At 46.5% G+C, this 24,960-nt stretch overlaps 1 protein-coding gene across 1 annotated transcript in view; it reads right to left on the bottom strand.

Moving 5' to 3' along the window:
* LOC310876807 (zinc-binding protein A33-like) overlaps positions 1 to 15,303 on the bottom strand; it is a gene marked incomplete at both ends in the record, with an annotated part of 168,599 nt that extends 153,296 nt beyond the window's left edge. Inside the window, one exon of the mRNA XM_083790461.1 lies at positions 14,725 to 15,303. Within this exon, the coding sequence (XP_083646587.1) occupies positions 14,725 to 15,303 (579 nt within the window). The remainder of the gene's footprint in view (positions 1 to 14,724) is intronic.
* Between the last annotated feature and the right edge of the window lie 9,657 nt (positions 15,304 to 24,960).

The raw sequence follows: 24,960 nt of genomic DNA, 5'->3' as shown, positions 1-24,960 counted from the left end.
CTCCAACTTCCTCGAAATCCCGTCATGCACAAAACAACAACTCCTACAGCTCCTAGGCCACCTCAACTACGCCACCAGAATCATCCCACAAGGCCGTTCATTCATCTCCCACCTCCTCCACCTCGCCGCATCCGTCCCGTCACTTCATCACCACGTCAGCCTAGACCTGCCATGCCGCATAGAGCTCAGGCTCTGGCACCTCCTGCTGTCCAATTGGAACGGCGTGACATTTTTCATCAACGACTTCCTCTCCTCTCCCGAAGACCTGGACCTGTACACTGATGCGGCACCCTCCGTCGGTTTCGGAGGGTATCACAGAGGGAGGTGGTTCGCAGAGAAGTGGCCAGAAGAGCTGTTTTCACCACCCTTTTCCTCTGCTCACTCCTCAGCCCTCTTCGAGATGTACCCCGTCATAGTCGCGGCCTCTCTTTGGGGTCACGAATGGACCAGCCGCTCAGTCCTCATACACTCTGACAACCAAGCCACCGTCCAAATCATAAACAAAGGTCGCTCCCCTTCACTACCCCTCATGGCGCTCCTCAGACGACTCACATGGATCTCAGTCACCCACAATTTCCTCATCCAAGCAGCCCACGTCCCCGGTCATCACAACGCAATAGCAGATTCACTTTCCCGCTTCTCATTCCAGAAATTCAGGCTATTGGCCCCATCCGCAGACCTCCACCCGACTCCAGCTCCTCCGTTTTCACAGATGACCTTCCCATAGACCATCCACTCTACAACCTCCGGACCATCTCCAGAAACCTCATACTCCAAGGTATTTCCCCATCCACACTCTCCTCCTACTGGACAGCCTGGCGCTCTTTCCAGTCATTTCACACTACCTTCGGCCTACATTTCCCCTCTCTGGACCTCATCACCCTCACCTCCTACATCAGCCACTGCCATTCATCTCGGGCCATGCTTCCCTCCACCATCCGAGTCTACATATCAGGTATCAATTTCATTTCTAAACTCATAACAGGAGCCCCTCACCCTTTTTCCCAGCACGCACACGTCACACTGCTCCTTAAGAGCCTGAAACGGAAGGAGCCTCACAACCCTCCTCTCCGCCAACCTATCACCTACGACATCCTCTCGGGATGCATCAATACACTCCGCTCCGGATATTCAAGCCCTTCCACAGATTCCACCCTGGAAGCCATGTTCCTCCTAGCCTTTTTTGGTTTCCTCAGGTGCTCTGAGTTCACTACACCTAACTCCACATTCATCCACAATAAACACCCCTGTTTATCCGATCTGAGCATCATAGATTCCACCACCATCATTTTCACTCTAAAATACAGCAAAACGGACCAATATGGCAAAACGACACCCATCTACCTGTTCAAACTCGACTCACATCTCAGCCCCTACGAACCCCTAACCCGTCACCTCCGTGCTAGGCTCTCCTCCCGTGCCTCTCCTCTCGATCCTCTGTTCACTACAGATTCCGGCTCCGTAGCCACCAGGCACTGGTTCCTCTACCACCTCCGCCAGATCCTGACCAAGGCCGGATACTCTGCATCCGACTTCTCCGGCCACTCATTCCGGATCGGCGCCACCTCCACAGCCTCCAGACAAGGTATAACCGACCACACAGTCCAACTCCTTGGGCGCTGGTCTTCACAAGCATACCATGCCTACATACGAACAAGCGTCCAGGACCTCAGAGCCGCCCACGGCTCCCTGGTCCAGCAAACGCTCCATAATTGATCCTCAATCATCCGATCCATTTTGGGGTCTCGTATTGGGGGCGTGTCCGTACACAGCCAGAAGGACGCCCCGCTACTCAGACCCCATGCCAATACTCAGGGTATTCCACCCCCCCGGAACCGGGCCCTCGACACCCCCCCCCCCACAGGGCTACGCCCTACCATCCTCCACTTCCCTCCCAGGGGCCTAGTCTCACTAACATCCTCCATCCCCTCACTCCCTCAAGATTCCCTCTGTAGCTCCAAATCATCCCCTCATCCTCACTCCCCCTCCCCACCCCCTCCTCTCACTCATTCATCCGGCCCCTCGGAAACCTCCATCCTCACACCCCCTACCCTTCCCCTCTTCCCAACCGGACATCCTCCTCCCTTCCCCCCTTCCCGAACGGGACTCATCCTCACTATCAGTCAAGGCCCTCCAATGCATATCAACTATGCATCATTCCAAATGCATCATTCATTCAATGCATCTCATTCCTATGCATCATTCCTTCTCATGTTCCACCTTTTCTAAATAAATGCTAAACCATGTTAAACGATGTTCGATTGTGTGTGTGGTCTGTACTAGTGAAATTAACATTGATTTTACAATATAAATTGGGGGGGTCCCACAAGACAGGGGGGGTCCCAGACAGAAATGCCATTAAATGGGGGTCTGTAGACTAATATGCATGTCAAACTGGGCGTCCTTGAAATTAAATGGGTTGAGAATAATCACTGCCGTAAAAATGTTCTCTCATGGGGGTCCCCTGGAATATCTTTTCAAATGGGGGTCCGCTGCCCGCGGGCTAATTAGTGTCAATTTGGGGGTCCTTGACGTGAAAAAGTTTGGGAACCACTGGTATACAGTACATCGTCCCTGTCGGGTGGAAACCTCATATCTCCAAAACTGTTATGCAAAGATACAGTCTACCGTTAATTTTCAATGGAAGCAAGCGACGTGAAGATACAAAGATACATCAGACATCTGCTGAAAAAGCTACAAAGCTGCGAAAAAGGTTGAGCTGGTTCAACTTCAGCTACAAAGACACAAAGCTACAAATACGCCATGTAGCTTTGCATCTTTGGATCTTTTGCATCTGTCAGTGTGAACGCAGACGCATTGCTTTTCAGGATTCAAATACAAAAGCAGAAAAGTAGCGGATCCATGCGCTCGAAGCGCGCCACAATTTAGCTTGTGGATGCTGCAATTTGATGCCTTTGTGTGACACTGTAGTAGTGTGATCAAGTGTTTTGTTTGTGTATTGTTGTTGGTCTCCTGTCTGTCTGTGTGTGTGTGTACAGAGACAGGCTGGGAGGAACTATGTCTGGCCACCACACGCACGCACGCACCCACACCCTCCACACACACACACCGTGTCAATTCCTGAGTGTCGCACAGCCTGGTGGAGAACATGCATCATGGTATCTATAGCATTGCATTCACCATTCCTCCCTTTCATCTGTCCATTTGTGGTAGATGTTTTCCTCCTGCTCTCTCCCTCTCTCTGTCTCTCTGTCTCTCTCTCTCAGACTTATCCTCGTTTTCTATCTCTTGACTCTTTGGCACCTTAATGTCTGCATGGTGACATGATGTACAGTACATGCTGCTATGTTTATGCATCTAACCTCATGTAGCCTATACATACTACTTTTCCAGCTGGATTATGCTACAGTATATGTATGCAGTATGTATATCTTTGACTTTTCATTGTTGCCTTCTCTACCGTTTTCTTTTTCTTTTTGCTCTTGTTAATTTCTGTTTGTTTAGAGCACTTTTAGATCTCCATAGCAAGACACTGCCCCCGCTGCCACCCTTAGATCTCCATATATGGAGCTAACCTGTTCTGACTTTCCGCATATGTTGATCTGACCTCATCAAACCCTGTACACTCAAGACACTCTCCATACATGGCGAGACCTCATCAAACCCTGTACACTCAAGACACTGCCCCCGCTGAAACTCTTAAATCTCCATATACTGTATGGAGCTGACCTGTTCCATATATATGACCACATCAAACCCTGTACACTCAAGACACGCTCCATATATGGCCAGTACAGAATTCATTCCATACGTTGATCTGACCCCTCCCGTGCTATAGCACTCGCCCAGCAGTCTGCCGTTATACCCAGGCCAGGTCGCTTCTCGCCCTCAGGGCGTCTTATTGGTGCTATAAAGGATAACACAAAAAGCACCAGGAGAAAAAAAAATCACCCACTATTTTCACGAGACAAATCAACTCTGATGGTGCTCCGATCAGCAGTGTTGATTTCCTCGACTAATACTATGACAACAAATTATTCTTGGGACGTGTTGTATGAGCTTGTATAGATTCGCTATTTTTGCCAATTTGGGCCAAAAGTGTCCTTTTAAAGAATTTCAGCCCCTGCCTCTCTAGCATTCTCTGCACGTCCCTGGTGCTCTCTCTCTCTCTGTGTGTGTCTTTCACACAGACACCTCCTGACCTCAGCGAGACTCTTCCTCATGTAAACACTCTATATGCGTCTCTCCTTGCCTGCCTCCTCCAGCTAAATGTGACATGATGTCTCACAGGATGTCCACATCAGAGAGACACTATTTTCAGCATACAAGTGCCAAGTGTAAAATCAGCCATTACACACCATCAAGACCCGCCGAAATGCATTTTAGTCGACAAAATCAGCTGTAGATTTAGTCGACTAAAAATGGACTGCTAAAACATTTCAGATGGCTAAAATATGACTGAAACTAAATTACATTTTATTCAAAAGACTATGGCTAAACTGTATAAAAATGTTCTGTCAAAATCAACAGTGTTGCCAAGTCTCTGTGCTGAAACCTTCTGAAAAGTGCAGTAAACTAAAGTGCATTCATACTCAAGATGTTCACTCGAGTGCTGTCAAAGTACTGTATAATGTTGAGTATAATATATGTATAATGTTAACGCCTACTTCAGCTCTGGGGCGTATGTGCAAAAGTGAGGGCACCGCTTCCATGTCGGTGCTTCACTAGTCTTGCGTGGCCAGACTTTTGCCTCTCACAGACTATTGCTTCACCGAAGCTTCCGCGTGTGTCACAGAGCGGACGTTCGGGTCTGACAAGTCCCAGAAAAGCGTGCCTTTCGCACTTCCGCCCTCTGCTCGATGCACGTCACTCCAATGAACTGCAGCGGCCAATGGAGGCATCTGTTTTTGAGGACCGCTATCCCCTCAAATCGGCTGTTTTCGTCCCATTCCTAGGAGCAGTACCGGTTTCAATTTAAATGGGTCCTGCCCTCAGGTGGCCCCCAGACTGGCCGTCAGTTGGACCCCATCTCAAAATATTTTTTCCAGGGACCCCCAGAAGCAAAGATTTGCATTAAAAATGTTGTCTTTTAAAAAGGCCTTTACACACAGAATACAGTTTGTCTACTACATCTCAAAGGGATATACTTTTGCTTTGTCTACAATTATTTGACAGTTTATACTGTATACTTTTATAAAGTTGATTTGTTGTTAAATCCTGGCCCCGATTTTCATCAAGTATTCTCTTCATGTTTGCAATCCTCATTCACCGGGACACAATCATTCATGATAACTACTTTTGTATGCCATGCTTTTTGTTCTTGCTTAAAAAATCGCTCTGGATTAAGAGCATCTGCTAAATGCCTAAATTGTAAATTGTAATGATGAATGTGATTAATACATTAAATTCTGATTGTGAAATGGGCCATTCTGCATAATGAGTAGGGGAGAACGGGGTAAGATGAACCACTTTTTGCTCAAGTTTACCTGGAAGCATGGCAAAATGAGATGGCAGTAAAATCTAATGATCTACACATATTTCAGGATGTCTTCTATCAATTGAAATGATGAGTAAGCATCTATGACAAAGGGCCATGAAAATATTACCTTTTTTTTTAAAGCGGTCATGTGGCTCAATTTGCCCCAGGTAAGGGGTAAGTTGATCCAAGTCAAGGGGTAAATTGAACCACATGATATTTTAATGTAAAGAGCTTAAACTTGAACAGATTACAGATATTCACATATTGCAAATCATTTAATAACAGTTTTCCCTTTTGCAAATAGTCTTATTCATTTATTTATTTATTATTTAAACAATATAAAGACAATTAAATAAAGTTTGTTATTCAGAACCTTATAATATTTGCAATATTGTTAATACAATATAGCAAATTTGCAAACATTTGCAAACATCCAAATTAAAGGTCATTCAGTATAATTAAGTAGCAAAGACTTAATAAAAAAATATTAAGTGATTCACATTAGGAAAATTGGCTCAATTTACCCCCGGACATTTGGTAAATTTTATCCACAGCCACCATTTAGGAAAACAATGACTAGAATAATACGTCAGGCAATGTATTTGCTAAATTATTCACATGCTTCTATCCATTGGCTTACACCAACATGATATTCAATTTAAGACCTGCTTTGTATAACAGTCATTTTACATGATGTGTCGAAATTTTACTTTGACTGTAAAATAATGTTTTCTACTTTCCCCATGTGCTAACTATCTTCTCAGCCAGGTGTAAATGATGGATGCTTATTAGATTTAACGTCACATGGCAACACAGTTTTCTAATTTTCAACTTACCCGCTGGCTCATCTTACCCCGTTCTCCCCTACATGTGAAAGTATGCCTATATTTTGATGCTAATGTGTGTTTGTACTTTTACTAAGTATTTCTTGTGATAGTGTTATTTTTAGGGTTAGTAGGCTACTGTCAAGTCTCCATATTATGTCTCTTATGTAGATAGGTAACTCCAGCAAGCGTGACAAATCCTGGAAAATGAGATTCCTCAGCTTGATATGTATGTAGAGTACTGAAAACATGAAAAGGAGAAGACAAGTTGCGCACAGTTGCGTGAGCCGCACTGACACATCACAGAGTAAAAGGAGATATACTGTAGCTGGTCTGTGATGGGATGAGACATTCCATCACTCTCCCACCCTGATTCTGAAATGAGGTTACGGGTACCTCTAGTGGTACACGGACATACTACAGAGGAGAGTTTGTAAGAGAGAGTGAAAAGTCTAAGCCTACTGTATAGTATACTAGAATATGTTTAACAATAAGATAGAATACTTACGTTGAATAGAGGAAGGGAGCGCTGCTGTGGTCCTTTGTTTGTTGAACTGAATACAGGTGCTCGTTGGCGAGGTATAATCATGAAAATAAAGAAGAGGATCCAAGGCACCCTGTTCCAGTGAAGTGAAAAAGCCTTTATTGTAAGCTTTAAGGCATGGCAAAAATCATTACACAAAAGGTGTTCCATCCCGGCCTCCCCCAATGTTAGTATCGAAGTGTCCTTGAGCAAGACTCTGAACCCCCAATTGCTCCTGTTTTCTAAGCAATATGTTGTAGGTGGGTTACTTGATCACTTGGATTCAGACGTCAGGGAAAGGGGTACTGCAACCAGTATAAGCTTGAGGACCACTGGACTAGACCACTTGTTCTCAATATGTGGCCCTGCAGGGACCCCCAGGGGTACCTCAGGGACCCCCAGGGGTACATCAGGGACCCCCAGGGGCTTCCAGGGGGACCCAGCTAAATGATTGATAGCTAAGGTACCAAATAGACCCTTGCGGATCTGTAACTCCTTGAGTGTACAAATGGAGCATTAGAGAATAGAGATCTGTTTAATAACTCCAAGAGTGTAGTGCCTACAAACTCAGGACCGAGCTCCCTTCCCCCCACACATATATCTCAAAATCTATCAAAAAATTATTTCTCCAGCACTCCAGCAGCCATAATGTCCACTTTGTACTTTAGTCTCTGCGCTACAGTATATATTATGTAGGGTATTGAGCAACTTTGTTGTGATTCAGCACCATATTAGTATTGAATTGAACTGGTAGTTTTCTTTTCTATAATGTTAGTATTTTAGCTGTTTAAGTTACTGTTTTTTACACGGCATGCCCTCCTGGCTGTTTGCTGTCGTTTACATAATGTAACACCCGGTTATCGAATCCGGGTCTCCTGAGTGGAAAGCCAACATCTTAACCACTAAAGCCAAATGGATATCCCTTTGGCTTTAGTGGTTAAAGATGGAGTGCCACAACCTTTTTATTTTTCCAGTTTTTCATGTGTCTATGAGGTGACAGTACTTCATTAGACACCCTGGAGTTGTTGTCTCCACCAGGCCGAAGGCCTAGGGGGAGAGTATGTTTTGCACTCCGTCCGTCCGTCCGTCCGTGTGTCCGTGTGTGTGTGTGTCCGTCCGTCCGTGTGTCCGTGAGCAGCTAATCTCGGCCACCGTTAACACGGTCGATGCCACATTTTGCACACACACTCCCTGGATGCCAACGATGAACCTCTGCCCCAAACTTTCCAGAACGGCCTGTTATAGCGCCACCAAGAGGCCGCTTTGTGCAAAACAAGTTTTTGCACAGTACACCTACAGATTTTGTCCAAACATCACGCAAATTCGTACACAGTCTCTCTAGAGCCATTCAACGAAACTGGTCTTTCAGATTTCCAGAACGGCCTGTTATAGCGCCACCAGGAGGCCGCTCCAGGAGGCCGCTTTGTGCAAAACAAGTTTTTGCACAGTACACCTACAGATTTTGTCCAAACATCACGCAAATTGGTACACAGTCTCTCTAGAGCCATTCAACGAAACCAGTCTTTCAGATTTCCAGAACGGCCTGTTATAGCGCCACCAGGAGGCCGCTTTGTGCAAAACAAGTTTTTGCACAGTACACCTACAGATTTTGTCCAAACATCACGCAAATTGGTACACAGTCTCTTTAGAGCCATTCAACGAAACCGGTCTTTCAGATTTCCAGAACGGCCTGTTATAGCGCCACCAGGAGGCCGCTTTGTGCAAACCAAGTTTTTGCACAGTACACCTACAGATTTTGTCCATTCAACGAAACCGGTCTTTCAGATTTCTCAGACTCCATCCTGATTGGTTAAGATTGGCTTCCAAAGTTCACAGGAGTGCTCAGTTTCAAACAAAATGCTGCAAATCATGAACACATCGCGTGATTTCCGTGAAATTGTGCACCCACATTCCCACTAGGCAGAGGACGAAATGCCACATGAACAATTTCAACTCAGCCTCAAGGTGGCGCTATAACTGGCCGAAAAGTGTTTTTACCTCTAACTGCACGGATCTGTGGATAACTTTGTATGCCAACTCCCTAGAGGCCAAGGAAAAACCTTTGCCTGGAATTCTTCACATCTGCTCATCCTGGTGGAGACCTGTGCCCAGTAGGGCACTTTTTTGTATGTGCAATGGTGTATTGACTTTGTATTTAGGGTTTCTTTCTGGAGGCTGAACCCTTGACAGTCAAACGGGCCAATGAAGTAAACAGTAATATAGTGACATCAAACTATCAGCTCCTCCCCTAACCCCTCCCCCTTTACCATACAACTAAAGCTGTGGGTGCGGCTTCAGTTCAGGTGGATCACCACCCATCACCACACTTAATGAACTGGTTGGTGTGTCCACAAAAAAGCATGATTTTAACAAATACTGTACACTTTTTGGAAAAAAGTTCTTCCCCCTTATATTGTAATAATACCTGATGATCATGTTTTAGGGTGGAAAAAAATGGTGGCACTCCATCTTTAAGATGTTGGCTTTTCATGAAAATGAACGACGTTCCCTCCCTCCAACCAGACGTTGGAGGGAGGGGCTAGCGCTCCTCAAAAAAAGAAGATACAGTATATGCAATGTCATGTCTTGGCCAAATATTTTGGGTTGATCTGAGACGATGAATTCACAAAAATAACTCAGTTGGTGGTGGCCAAAATATATAGATCAGACCCTCTTCTAGACAGCTCGCCTCCTATAGGTTCCATGGCATATAAAGCACTTGCTGTCCCGACTCCCGAGACTGTTCCACATCATCATCAATCATCATGTCCAACTTATGCCTTATGTTGTTCCAGAATTGACACTGTCTTTGTGTCAGCAACTCAGGTAAGGCCACGTTGGCATTTTAGTTATTTTAGACTTAGGCCTATTCACAAAGCGGGGTCAACTCATTTCAGAAAAAGCTTGAGGTTGCATGGGACAAAAAAAAGGGACCATACAGATAAAAGACTCGGGACGAGCCAAGTTGAAACTTAGAAAATCTTGGAAGACAGTCCACATCTGCTGCTGTAGCAACGTCACTTGTCCTACTTCTTTGAACTCCTGCATCCTATAGCACGACGCTCTTTCCTCTTGTTACTGTAGCTATTGTTTTCCGACCTGTGCCGGAAACAATTTAGATATATATTGTGTCTTTTCCGCTTTATTTATATTCTATAGCAGACAATTCCTGCACAGTCCCTCCAGGCTATTGGATATAAACAGTCGATGGCCCTGCAGGAACTAAAACGATACATTTGTGTGAAGCTTCTGGCACTTTCCTGATAAGATATCCGGGACCTCACCTCAGTGCTCTAACGTGGGAAACGCATCCCTGCGGGATATGCAAAAGTTAACAGTTGCGAGAGCTCCTGATGCGCACACACACAGACTCAGACACACGCAGAGTCGCGCGCGCACACACACACTGACACACACACACACACACACACACACACACACACACACACACACACACACACACACACATGCTGATGAGAAGCATGCATGTCAAAGAGCTGCTGCGCTCTAATTTGCTTAGTGGTAAAATCATATCCACAATACTGCACACTGCCCTCTCCCACCTGGATAAGATGAACTCCAACGTGAGAATGCTATAGCTCAGCATTCACGCACCATAGTCCCCTCCAGACGTGACTAGAAGCACGGTACACTGTACAGTATATCCAGTACCCAACCCCAGCCTGCGCAGCTAGATCCAGAACGTTCTCTCAGAGCAACGCCAAAACTAGTAAGGATGGCTCCAAAACACCATCTGCCAGCCTGCCCCCTCTACACAGCATCCCCCAGGGCTGAGTTCCCTCCCAGGGCTGAGTTCCCTCCTCTACTCCCTTGTACACCCAGAACTGCGCAGCCACGCGCCTGCTATGGGAACTGCACTGACCTCAAACGCAAAGTATTGCAGACGGGTCGTGCGGACAGCCTAGAGTTTCCCTCCATCCATATGTTTACATATGGCGGACGTTGTGTCGAGACCCTATAGCCCTCCCAACCACTTTGCAGCCACAAAGCCCACTGGCAGTCACGGAAAAGGCCATCATCCAACCCTCAACCCCAGATAATGGCGTTAATTATGAACACCAACAACAGTTCAAAAATCCTCCCTATCTTGCCTATATCAGCCTGTGTGTAGAGACCGCCCCCACACAAACACACGCCTACCTACACGTACCGCATACACGAGCATATACAAACACTATGCACACGCATGCAGGGGCACGCGCGCACACGCACGCACGCACACACTCACACACTCACACACTTACACACTCACACACACAACTGGACGGATCACCATCACCATTGATCACCATCTTGTTGAAGGTCTTCACCAAAAGCGAACTCGGACTAATGCCCCAGTAACTGTCGGAACATTTTCTGGATTTGGCAACTGGGACATATTTTTGAGGATGCTCCATTGCTCCAAGTTCCCCCTTTCTTCACAATTATCCACACTTCAGCCTATAGCCTTGTAATGAAAAAAAAAACTATTATACAAATTAATATAAAGTGCCCGAAAGACGGATCCCAGGTTGGAAGTGGTTAAACTATTTATATATATATATAGGCCTATACAGTAGGTTATACAATGTGTCCCTAAATTGGCAAATCGGTGAACACAAAGTACTGATATTGTACAACAAAAAAATATAATTCCTAACTTCTGTAGTGGTATGTACTAGTAGGACGGTGCCTGTGCCGGGCCCATACCCGTTGCCAGACTACTTAAAAGTGCAGAACCTGCAACTTAGTGCTCAGAGCCCAGCACGACACACATGCCAACGTTTGAAGTCCATCAGATGGCTCTTCAGATATGCATGGGACACACAATCAAGAGATTTAAAGATATATTGAATTAAACGATAATGTAGCTGTAACAAAATACAAACGGTACACCTGTACACCATTCCTTGGACCCACTGGGAATTCTGAGCATTCCGAATTGACCGTCACATGTTCATGCTGCAACAAGTTCGTCTGATATTGCCACCTAGCTAAACAGCTAACTAGCATCATTCCTGACATCTGGTCGTACACAAACATACTCACTTGACTTAAATTAACTTGCCGTCTCAAGACATGGTTCACATCTTTGGTCCAATTAACATACTAACAGTCCGACACTACCATTTACCAGTCCAGTCCGACGTCCTACCCCAAACGCTAACCTAACCCTAACCACACACGGAAGCCACAGGTGAGTCTTAACCGGCAACGCATGTCGGAGCCACGGGTGAGTATTAACCCGGACTAATGTATGCCTCCCAACAAGTCCGTCTGATATTGCCACGGGTAGCTAAACAGCTAAATAGCATCATTCCTACTCTGGCATCTGGTTGTACACAAACGTACTCACTTGATTTAAATTAACTTGCCATCTCAAGACACAGGTGTAGTGCATATTGGATCTAGCCGAGACGGTTCTCTGGACATTGCACTCTGGTTCACCTCTGGTTCCAGACCTGGCCACGACGTTCTGCTTAGTTGACGCTCCTTCTGCATAGTTGACGCTCCTTCGTCCCGGAAGTCCAGGTGCGACCAATCAGTCATTACTTAATTTACTCACGATAGATAAATATACAGCTACCCTTTTCTTTTTCTCTAAGGTTTTCTTAATTTGTACAGTTTATTTTTTTGTCTTAGGTACCGGTATATTTATCGCAGATTTTCCCATTTATAAACTAAAACCTATTCAGCTATTTACAATTTAATGCGAAGCTCAGGGCTGATTTATCCTCACTTAATCCTAATCCTAATCTTAAAATTATATTACATTTCTCATAAACATCTCTATACAACACGCCGACTCGACGAGTCCATTCATGTCACGGAAGGATGATGTTCTTGCATCATGGTCACATCCTGCCCCCCCAGGGGTCGTTGAGGGGCTCCAGGGGGTCTCCCCAGCTAAATTATTAATAGTTATTGCAGGAACCAAACCCTTACAGGTCTGTAACTCCGAGGAGTGTACGAATGGTTCCATTCGAACACTCTCAAGAGTTATGCGTGGTGGGTTCATGAGCTAATGCATACCAAACAAGCGGTTCTTGCAATTGAAAGGTTTGAGAACCACCACCTCTACACTCCGGTCCTGTCAGATGACGCAACACTCTCTAAAAGCCTAGCCACATAACACCTCCCTCGACTCCCTGCCTGGGTCAACACAACCAGTCCTCTATCCACGACGGCATGGTCCCTGGACCCAAAACCAACATATGCACAGATCAAAATTGCACTCCCACCTCTCCTCTCTCCGTCACCACTCACCAGTCACCTCCTCAAGAGTCCGTTATGTGAGCCATGGTCTTCCTCCAACCTCCCAGACGCTGATCGTCACTTACTTTTAGATATGATTAAGATTTTAATAGACTATTTAATAGACTATAATAACAATGCCAGGGAGTCTTAGGCATTTGGCCAAAAGCCTTAACACATCACAATAAATCTTGAACAAGGTACAATCAAGTCATGTTAACACCACATCTCCGTCTCTGTTGCTAATATACAGCACATTATATAACTTCCCAATTTAAAAATGTATATCGCTAACCTATCATTCTCTCTGTATATTTGCTCATATGAAGAAACTTTATCTAGTTAGACATACCAGTCTAGGAAAGCAGGTCTCCTCACCGTCTCCCATCCCCTCATCAGAACCTTTGTTCCAACCATGAAACGCATCACTACATTGTGAAACCTGCCTACTATACAGTATGTAAAGCCTTGGGCACAGAGGAAAATCTACTGTAAAATCCAGTATACAATTATATATTCGTTTTCAGAACCTTTTAAATTAATTGGGACATGGAAGATGCTCTCAGACGCTGGGTGCCGAGTGACTGACCGGTCACTTCCCTCCAACTCTTGACCTGAAGCACACAACGCATCTCCTTTACTGACAGTTACTGCAACGGCATGCGCATGAGATGGAACACAGTCGCTGTCAGAACGAGACGATGGCATCAGCGTGTGGTGCTTCATCTCCATGTGGGTCTGCAAACTCAGTTGTTGTAATTTGCCTCTAAGCAACAATCCACCACCATTGTCTCTGTGCAGTACTGATGTCCAACCGTGTCCCCGCACGTGTGTCTCTGTCGAACTCTTAAAAGTGATTAACTACAGCCATGGGCAGAATCAATCTCTCCCGGTAATATCTTCAAAGGAACGGTATGACCGGTGTAGATGTACGGAAAGAGTGTTTCAGTGAAAGTGTGTTTGAACGTGTGTATTTCTGTGTTGGTATCGAGATCCGCGAATGACAGCTTTCCTTCATTCCAGTCCAGCTGGACTCGGATCCTCCGTGGATTATGCTCCAGCGAGAGCTCATTCATTAACCACGGCGAGAAGCCAAGTTTGTATGTCCCTTCAAACAGCCCTATTCTCCAGGACCTACCGCCTCCTTTTCCCTTCCGCTGAACGGACTCTGCCAACACGCCCACTTCCCAACACGCGTTGTCTCCGACCTCAACATCCCAGCTGTGAGTCCCCGAGTTGAAGCCCTCGGAGCCCAGCGTGATACCGTAGAAGTCGAACCTCTCTGCATTTTCGGGAAGCTGTTGTTCCTCCCCGTATCTCACACTGGTCAGATCATCCGACAGCTTGAGGTCTGGATGGGCAGTGTTGGGGTCCAGAATGACAGGAGTGTAGGAGACAATGTCCCTCATCCTGTCCCAGACTCTGAAAGTCAGGTTTCCCAGGTGTTTGGCCTCATTCAGCAGAGCTCCCGAGACCAGCTGCGGGTCCTGCTGTGTGCACTGGAGTCTTTCCATTGTGGTCTTGTAGTTGTGCAGGAACAACAAGTGTTCAGCTTTCAGTTCCTCCTCCAGGGCTCTGAATGTGTCCGAGATGGTTGCTATTTCTCTGTTCAGAGTGTCAATCTTTTCCTCAATCAACAGACTCTTCTTCTCCTCTTCCTCCCTCAGTGCAGTGACGCAAGCCCGCTCTTCCTCCTGTAGAAACCGATGAAGCTTCTTAAACTGCTCCTTAATCTTCCTCTCTGTGTTCCGGGCCTGGGCCTTAATGTGTTTTGCCATTTGGTCACAGTCTGTTTTAACTTCATTAAATGCCTCCAGTTTCTCCTGCAAGAGCTTCAATGCATTCTGGAGTTCCTCCTTGTGATCCAGTGCAGCTTCATCGATGGGTCTGAATCTGTGGTTGACGTGTTTTTTAGAATCTCGACACACAACGCACACAAGATGTTGATCTTCCAGACAGAACAGTTTTAGTTTCTCGCCATGCAGACTGCAGAGAACCTCAGACCCCGTTGAAGTTCTCTGATGTCTCTCCCTTATGAAGGCCTCGCAGAGGTTCTTCAGAACCAGGTTACAGGGTGGATGATCCATTGAATTTATTTCCTTACAAACTGGACATTGGTTTATTTTCTTCTCTCTCCACCATGTCTGTAGACAGGCTTTGCAGAAGCTGTGGCTACATGACAGCACAACAGGATCTTTAAAGACGTCATGACAGACAGGACAGGAAAAATCCTCTTCCGAAAGAGATGACTTGGAAGCCATTCTATCTGGTTATTATTATTATTATATTATAAGTTCAATTCAGCTGACAGTCAGCAGCAGGTTCAAGTCTCTCTTCTGTAGCTACTAATAGACAATCTACCTTAAATCTCTCTAGTTGTGATTGTGTGTCTGCTCTTGTATCGCTTTTTATAGAAAGCGACTAGTGTGGGTATTGATGTAACAGTTACGTCACTGCAGGAGTAAACCCAACACAACAGCAAAATAAATGGACACGGGTACAAATCTGTCAATGCTTCAAAACAGTGTTATTTCTAGGTAAAAGAAAATCACCGTACATCATCATGACGTAATAGACACTATATGGGCTGTATTTTGCGTGTCTTAAGTACCAGGTCTTATTCCCTAACTTGAGTAAACTAAAGACCTGGAGGCGTGATCAATGCTCTTTGGCCACTCAGAATAGCCAAATGGCATTGATCACCCCTCCAGGTCTTATAGTTTACTCAAGTTAGGGAATAAGACCTGGTACTTAAGACACGCAAAATACAGCCCTATGCCTATTTGCTCAGACACTATGATGTAAAAGTCTCCATTCATTGTCAATGGGAATTTAATGTTTGTTTAAGACAAAGTTTGTGGACGGTAACCAAAAGCTTGATGTAGGAGAGGCTATAGCACCCCTCAAAAATAAATAAATCACACCTGTGTGAAGTGAGTGACGCTATCAGACAAAACCAACATGGACAAAACAAACATTACACTTTGTCCATGTCAATGGCATTTATAATGTTTGTTTAAGGAAAAACAAACCTTAAACCTGTAAAAAGGAGGGCCCTCGAAATGCGTGTGTGTGTGTGTGTGTGTGTGTGTGTGTGTGTGTGTGTGTGTGTGTTGAAGGCACAACTTGTCTTGTTTTTGTTTTGTTATGCTTGTTTTGTTTCTGTCTTGTTTTTTTTTTTTTTGTTGTATCTTCATCCTTTTTATAGCTATTTTGAATATTAAAAGGGCTGGCATTATAAGCTGAGGCTTCTGCCAAACACTCCCTTTATACATTGTATAAGGTGTGTTTATTTTAAATGACCAATAAACTTGAAACTTGAACTTGAAGGCAGAGGACCTCATTGGAGATATTTTCTTGAAATTCTGGACAAAGATGTGACATATCTTCCAGAGACATCCATTGTGGAAGGCATTCATCTTTTTCATGTCAAGGCTCGCCAGCATTGCTGAGGCATAACTAAACATTGCAAGTCAGTGTTAACACAAAAAGTTAATTTAGATTATTGTGATGACAGCCCATACTTACTTACCCATACCAAACGAACTCTGTGCACATTGCAGCATTGACTCGGTTCCACAGATAATGATTGTGGAAAATAGCACTAGCTATTTTCACAATTTCCTTATTTCCTTATTATATTATTGAAAATGTAGACAAAACTAACCTATATGGTTATAATGTCAGTAATTATACATATGTGACCAGATGGACACTGATAATACTTTGGGATAAATCAATGTGACTACGCCACTCTCTTTAAGGGGAGAGACCCTGAACCAACTATACATTTACTGTTACTGTGGTGACCAAACTCAGGTTAACAAGACAGACAGAGGCTTTTGTGTGTACAACACTTTATTTAAATATATCAGCATAAGGTTTATCAAGAGTACTGCATGGTTGTGTACCAACACATCCAATGACCGGGGACAATAAGACTTTAATAATAATGATAACACTGCACACTGATAAAACTAGAACACTACAAAAGGTTAGAATCACTGCGACTTAATATGCGCACAAAGCACTGAAATTACATTTTGTTAAAACACTGCACACTCAAAACAAGGGGAGAAGGGAACGGTACGGTCATCATTGTGAAGTTACTTTGATCTGACTCTGTATATAGACTGGACTAAGGTGAGGCACTTGAGTAGCAACTAAGAACTAACAATAAAATAAAAGGAGGAAAAGAGCAGCGGCTGCCTGCTGACCACGATCCCGTGCGTCACCAGTGTCAGCCTACAATATACAAAAATAGAATTACTCCTTGAGCACCATCATCATTACACACAATACATACAATATACTGGCAACTTGGCAAGCCCATCTTCCTACCTATAGGCCCGAGGTGTGTACACCCAAACGGCAGGAGCATGGGCTGACCAGGGTCTGTCTGGCACTACAATATAATACAGAAAATCATATTATTTACACATCACCAGACAATAGTCATAAAACACCATGCTGGGTAAATGCAATAAACTCTAGTAGGCTATATACATAAACCTCTGGTTGCTATTAAACAACATATAAGTTAACTCCTACCTCAGACTCTTGTTACAGTGCATAAACAGTACTTTGCTGGTTCCCAGCCGTCCTACTGCCCAGCACCACCAGAAACTGTGGAGTGCAGTGACAGTAATAAGTACATATAAAACTACTCATGAAACAAACAAAATAAAGCATAACCCACATTGTAACATACCTCTTTTAGTAAAGTTTGGGCGCACGGTGCTGGCCACCGGTGAATGACGCCAACCCAGGACTGCACCACGCACAAAACGGACGAGAACAAACGCGACTCTCTCTGCTCTCACGAGAGCTTCGCTTACTATATAAAGGCTGTTGCTGCTGCCTGCTCTGAGCTCCCAGGTCCTAAGGTCCCACCCCTCACATACACCCCCACTTTAAAAGGTTGCCGTCCCGGTAACATAACGGACATTAGTCCCCTGGCCTGAATGTCACTTGCTGGGAGTGCACTGAGGGGGGTGGGGTGGGTTGGGCCAAGGGCAGGGGTAGGTGGAATGGGTTAGAGTGTTGACCAGCAGTGGTCCTGTGTGTGCGCCTTACACCCACCAGCTCCTGAGGCTGCGGGGTTGTCTCAGACCTTTCGGGGGGATGTGGACTGCTCGGTAAGAGTTCCGGAGGTTCTGGAATGGACAATGGTGAGTCTGGGGGCGGGGGGTCTGGCTCCCATTCTGCGGTCGGATTTGTCTCCATGACAATTGGGAGAAAACCAGACGAATAACTGCTGTTGCTGTCATCGTCGTCCTCAGTTTCACTTCCTAGGGGGGGGATGTCATCCATTTGACTGGGTGGGGTGGGCACTGCCAGTGGTTCCGACACCAGGGCTCCTCTTTCCGTGATCGGCCTTATTTGTGAGCGATGGACGTTCTTCTGCTGTTCTGGGTTGTTGCGGGACTGGATTTTGTATACTGTACCGACCTCGTCAAGGCATTGCACCACTTGGTACACTGTCGATTCCCACACGTCTTGAATTTTCCGTCGTCCTGGTCCATGGTTCCTCCGATAGACTAGGGTGCCGGCTGGAAGAATGGTTGTGGTGGTGGGGGGTTGACGCCTCTCCCTGGCTGTAGCAGCTGCCTCCAGATGGTTTCGGGCCGCCACATACACGGTGGCCAGGTGCTCTTGGTGTTCTTTCACCCAATCCTCTGGGGTAGTAGAAGCTGGCTCTTCATCGGCTCGTCCCAGTAGTAAGTCCACGGGCAGCTGGGGCTTCTGGCCAAACATCAATTCGTATGGTGAATGAGCAGTTGACTGGTGGACCGTGGTGTTGTAGGCAAACAGCAACTGGGGGAGCATTTGGGGCCACTTCCGCTTCTTCTCACCTGGGAGGGAGCGCAACAGGTCGTGAAGTGTGCGGTTAAACCTCTCACATTGTCCGTTTCCCTCTGGGTGGTAAGAGGTCGTCCTACTTTTTGCTATGCCATACAGCTGACAGAGGCGTTTGAGTAGTTCCCCTTCAAAGCTCCGGCCTTGGTCCGAATGGATCCGTTTAGGGACCCCGTAGATGTAGAACCACTTCTCAGTCAGAATTTTAACTACCGTGTGGGCCTTTTGATCCGGCGTTGGATATGCTTGAGTGAATTTAGAGAAGACGTCGGTCACGACCAAGATGTGTTCTCTCCCATCACTGGCTCTCTCCAACGTGGTAAAGTCAATGGCTAGCACTTCCAATGGTTTGGAGGCCATTAGGTGTCCCATAAAGGTTCTGACTGATGGCCGTACTGCTTTGGCAATGACACAGCGTTCACACTCTTTACACCACTGGTCAATGTCCAGGCGCATGTTGGGCCAGTAACACCTCTCCCGGACAAGGGCTGTTGTCCTCTCTGCCCCCTGGTGGCCATGGTTGTCATGTAGACTGGTCAGTACCTCAGTGTGTAGTGCTTTTGGTAATAGCAGCTGGTGCACGGCCTTTCGGCCTGGGGGCATCTGTACTTCTCGGTACAGTACACCGTCCTTCTCTCTTATTCTCTTCCACTGCCGAGCGAGCTCCAGAACCTGGTCGGATTCCCTTGTCCGTTCCACTTTGTTTGGGGGGCGCCCTCTCCTCCAGTAGGTAAGGAATGGTTTAATCACGGGGTCAGTGGCTTGCAGGGCCTGCAGGTCAGCCTTCTCCCGCACTGGAGCTGCATCCACGGCCATGATATTGACAGTAAGCCGTGGTTGCCCCACTGGGCACGGTATAGGGTTATTGGCCACCTGTGGGGGGACGGAGAAGCCAGGCACCATGGCCGGGAGGGACTGGGGCACTGTGGTGTTTGGTTGGCGGGAAAGGGCGTCAGCATTGCCATTGGCTTTGCCGGGGCGGTATTTAATGTCAAAGGTGAAACTGGCCAACTGGGATGCCCACCGTTGTTCTACAGCTGCCAACTTCGCCGTCTGGACATAGCTCAGGGGGTTGTTGTCTGTGTATATAGTAAAGGTCGTTCCTAGGAGGTATTCTCTGAACTTCTCCGTGACTGCCCACTTCACGGCAAGAAATTCCAATTTCATGGAGCTGTAGTTTGACATGTTTCTCTCCGTTGGCTTCAGTCCCCGACTGGCAAAAGCGATTGGCCTGCGTACGCCATCCTGTTCTTGGGAGAGTACTGCACCAAGGCCCTGGTGGCTGGCATCAGTTTCCAGAATGAAGGGCTGTTTGAAATCGGCATATCCCAGGACAGGGGCAGTGACCAACTTGTTCTTTAGTGTCTGGAATGCTTGTTCACAGTGTGCACTCCAATGTCCTTCCAACTTGGCACTGACCCTTGACCGTGGTTTCTTGGGGCCTCCTTCCAACTCTCCGACCAGCCGGTGAAGTGGAGCAGCATGCTTGGCAAATCCTTCCACGTAGCGTCTATAATAGGAGCAGAATCCCAGGAAGGAACGGAGCTCGGTAACAGTTGAGGGGTGCTTCCACTCTGCTACTGCCTTGGTCTTCTCCGGGTCAGTGGCCACACCGGCAGAGGAGATGACATGGCCCAGATATTTAACCTCCTTCTGAAAGAAGTGGCATTTGGACATCTTCAGTTTCAGATTGTGCTGCTGGAGTCGACTCAGGACCATCTCCAACCGCTGCAGGTGTTGACTGAAGGTTGTGGAAAAGATGACAATGTCATCCAAGTACAACAGGAGTGACTGGAAACTCTGGTCCCCGAAGATGCGCTCCATCAGGCGTTGGAAGGTGCCTGGTGCGTTGCAAATCCAAATGGCATCCGGTTGAATTCAAAGAGGCCAAACGGGGTACAGAAGGCTGTCTTCTCTTTGTCTTTCTCTGCCATTGGTACTTGATTGTAACCACTAGCCAAGTCGAGGGTCGAGAACCATTTGGCACCTGTAAGGGCATCCAGCGACTCCTCAATGCGTGGCAGCGGGTAGGCGTCTTTTCTCGTCTTGGCGTTGAGTTGTCTGTAATCCACACACAGCCGTATATCCCCACACTTCTTCTGGACCACCACGATGGGGGAGGAGTAGGGACTGCAGCTCACTCTCACGATTCCTCGCTGTAGCAGGTCTTGTATATGGGCCTTGACCAGTGAGAACTGAGAGGGGGGGAGGCGGCGGTACCGCTGGCGTACTGGGGCCTCGTCCGTCACTGGAATGTCGTGGTGGATCAGGTTGGTACAGCCCAACTCCCCGTCAGCGAGGCTGAATGCGTCTTGGTACTTAGTTAACAATGTCTTGGCTGCCTGTGCCTCATCAGGGGGGAGGTCAGGCCACTTCAGCTCGTTCAGACCAGGGAAGGGGGGAGGGGGGGAGGGAGACTGGGGGCGGGGATGTGCCGACATGGAGCGAATGAAGACGACCTGCCTGTCCGGGTCCTCAAACTGCTCCTCCACGTGCACCGACTGGGATGGGGAGTGTAGATCGGCCAGATGTAGTGACCCAAGCACAGTTTTTGGTTTCAGCCACTGGTCTTCCTCTCCAACATTTACGATGGGGATGTTGACAGTCCCCCTGGAAACAGCGAGGAGAGCACTGGAAATCAGTAGGTTTACAGGGAGGTGACCTTTTCCATAGGGCAGGGGCTCCAACATCACACTGTCCAGTGCCGGACCAGGGCCTTGGTTACATGTGGCCTGGACGAACTTTAGGGAGCCTGCGGGTATGCGGAGTGCCGGACCTGGCAGTGCCACCGCTTCCCCCACACAGCCAGTCTGTAGGAGGAGTTCCAGTTGTTGGCACTCTGACAATGCCCGCACCCATTCCTTCCCAGCTTGTTGGACTAGAGGAGAAGAAAAGAGGTTGTTACCATGTTCCCTGAATAATACAGAATAGCAACCACTGATGATGTTCATTCCTAGCAGGCCAGGCACAGCAGTTTTTCGACGCATGGAAACTGGGTCAGGAGAGTCTTTTACCACCAAGATACCCATCTGTGGGAGGACCGTACCCAGGACTTCAACATCCATCTCCACATATCCCAAGTATGGGATGTCCAATCCATTGGCTGCTGTTAAGTGAAGCCAGTTACAAGATTTCAGCTGTTCATTAGTTTGGGGCTTAAGGTGTTCTTCAAAGAAGGCCTGTGTTACGGTAGTTACCATTGACCCTGTATCAAGTAAGGACGGCACCACCACTCCCCCTATGATGACCTTAACCACTGGGCAACGTCCAATTAGCCTGGATGCCAAACTTGCCTGTTCTGAACCCATAAAACCCCCTCCTGATGCCGGGTTCCCAACAACAGAGGGCGCTAGTTTTCCTGCTGCTCAACGGCATTCACCCTTACCCCCACCCTTTGGCCCTGTCCCCTTGACTCCACCCCACCTGGGAGCCCACTAGTGTCAACCCGACAAAACCTTGCGATATGGCCTGCTCTGTTGCACCGCATGCATATAGGTTTACCATCAGGCTGGAACTTGTATGGGTTCGGCCTGTTGCCATTGGGGAAGTCCTGGGGATTAACATGGTTAGGGACAGAGGAAGCGGGGCCTAGATGTTTAAGAATGGCGTCAAGTTGGACCTGCTGTTTACGTAAACACTCCTTCAATTCCCCCAACTCATCACTGGGCCTAGCAGAAATGGCATTAGTATCAACCTCGCCTTGACTAACTCCTGAGGCATGGGAGTCACAAGAATAGGCTCTTGCTCTGTGTGTACTAGTAGGGGGCCCTCGCTTCTCCCATTTGATGGCTGCATTGCGTACCTCAGTAAATGACTGGTTCGGGTGTTGCCGAACCAGGTGAGCCAATTCACGCTGTAATTTAGCATCACGTACATTTTCAATGAAAGTGTCACGAATGACCAACTCTGGGTGTGAAACACCACGTGGATCTTTACATTTAAGCAGCTCCATCAAATGTAACAAAGCATGTGAAAATTCACGGATAGACTCATTGTCCTGTTGCCTGCGTTGAAAGAACTGTCTCTGTAGCGTCACATATGTTTGATCACAACCAAAATTGTCAAGCAGTATAGTGAAAATTGTGTCAGGGTTGGTTCTATCTGCTGAAGAGCCAAATTTAACTTCCCTTTTAGCTTCCCCGTCTAAAAGATCACAGAGGAACGCTGCCTGTTCAGCTGGGGATGTTTGCCGCACAGACAATGATTTTCGCGCCTCCTCCACCCAATCCTCCACCGTCAAACCATCCTGAACTATAACTCCTGAAAAGCGTGGACATTTCCTCTCTGTTGGTGCATAAACATACACCCGCTCCTTTACTTGATTATTGCCGACACCATTAGCAGCTACATGGCTAGATGGCTCAGGGGCCTCTACATTCACTGTCTCAGTACCCCTGTCTTTGAGCCTATTATTTTCTGCTTGTAGCTGCTTAACAAGTTCAGTCAAAACCCTGATTTGTTCATCAGATTCAGCCATTTTACTGAACTTTTTTTTTCACAGCCCAACAATGTCGATAACCTGGGTAGAGGTGAATAATACCACAAGGAATGTCCACAGTGCACCAGGACGGTATTGCAGCTAGAGGGCGGTGGATGTCCTCTTGTTCTCCTCCTGGACAACCACTGCTCTTTTCCTCCAACCCTAACCTGTTGCTCTACAATCTCAGTGCCTCTAATTAACCAACACAAAAAGCCTCTGCGTCCTGCCGACTTACGCCAAATGTGACCAGATGGACACTGATAATACTTTGGGATAAATCAATGTGACTACGCCACTCTCTTTAAGGGGAGAGACCCTGAACCAACTATACATTTACTGTTACTGTGGTGACCAAACTCAGGTTAACAAGACAGACAGAGGCTTTTGTGTGTACAACCATTGAACACTTTATTTAAATATATCAGCATAAGGTTTATCAAGAGTACTGCATGGTTGTGTACCAACACATCCAATGACCGGGGACAATAAGACTTTAATAATAATGATAACACTGCACACTGATAAAACTAGAACACTACAAAAGGTTAGAATCACTGCGACTTAATATGCGCACAAAGCACTGAAATTACATTTTGTTAAAACACTGCACACTCAAAACAAGGGGAGAAGGGAACGGTACGGTCATCATTGTGAAGTTACTTTGATCTGACTCTGTATATAGACTGGACTAAGGTGAGGCACTTGAGTAGCAACTAAGAACTAACAATAAAATAAAAGGAGGAAAAGAGCAGCGGCTGCCTGCTGACCACGATCCCGTGCGTCACCAGTGTCAGCCTACAATATACAAAAATAGAATTACTCCTTGAGCACCATCATCATTACACACAATACATACAATATACTGGCAACTTGGCAAGCCCATCTTCCTACCTATAGGCCCGAGGTGTGTACACCCAAACGGCAGGAGCATGGGCTGACCAGGGTCTGTCTGGCACTACAATATAATACAGAAAATCATATTATTTACACATCACCAGACAATAGTCATAAAACACCATGCTGGGTAAATGCAATAAACTCTAGTAGGCTATATACATAAACCTCTGGTTGCTATTAAACAACATATAAGTTAACTCCTACCTCAGACTCTTGTTACAGTGCATAAACAGTACTTTGCTGGTTCCCAGCCGTCCTACTGCCCAGCACCACCAGAAACTGTGGAGTGCAGTGACAGTAATAAGTACATATAAAACTACTCATGAAACAAACAAAATAAAGCATAACCCACATTGTAACATACCTCTTTTAGTAAAGTTTGGGCGCACGGTGCTGGCCACCGGTGAATGACGCCAACCCAGGACTGCACCACGCACAAAACGGACGAGAACAAACGCGACTCTCTCTGCTCTCACGAGAGCTTCGCTTACTATATAAAGGCTGTTGCTGCTGCCTGCTCTGAGCTCCCAGGTCCTAAGGTCCCACCCCTCACACATAGATGAAGGTTAGGTGAACAGAACAGGCAAACCAAAGTCTGAAATTATGAGATAAAACTTATTTTTTTAACTTGAACTGTATTGAATAACCATTGGTGAATGTTAGTGGTTTCTGCATCATATAC

The sequence above is a fragment of the Protomyctophum parallelum genome, assembly GCF_964188405.1.
Source record: "Protomyctophum parallelum genome assembly, chromosome: 19".
Classification (NCBI taxonomy): domain Eukaryota; kingdom Metazoa; phylum Chordata; class Actinopteri; order Myctophiformes; family Myctophidae; genus Protomyctophum; species Protomyctophum parallelum.
Note: the sequence above shows the minus strand (reverse complement) of the source record. Positions and strands in the feature narration are given on the sequence as shown.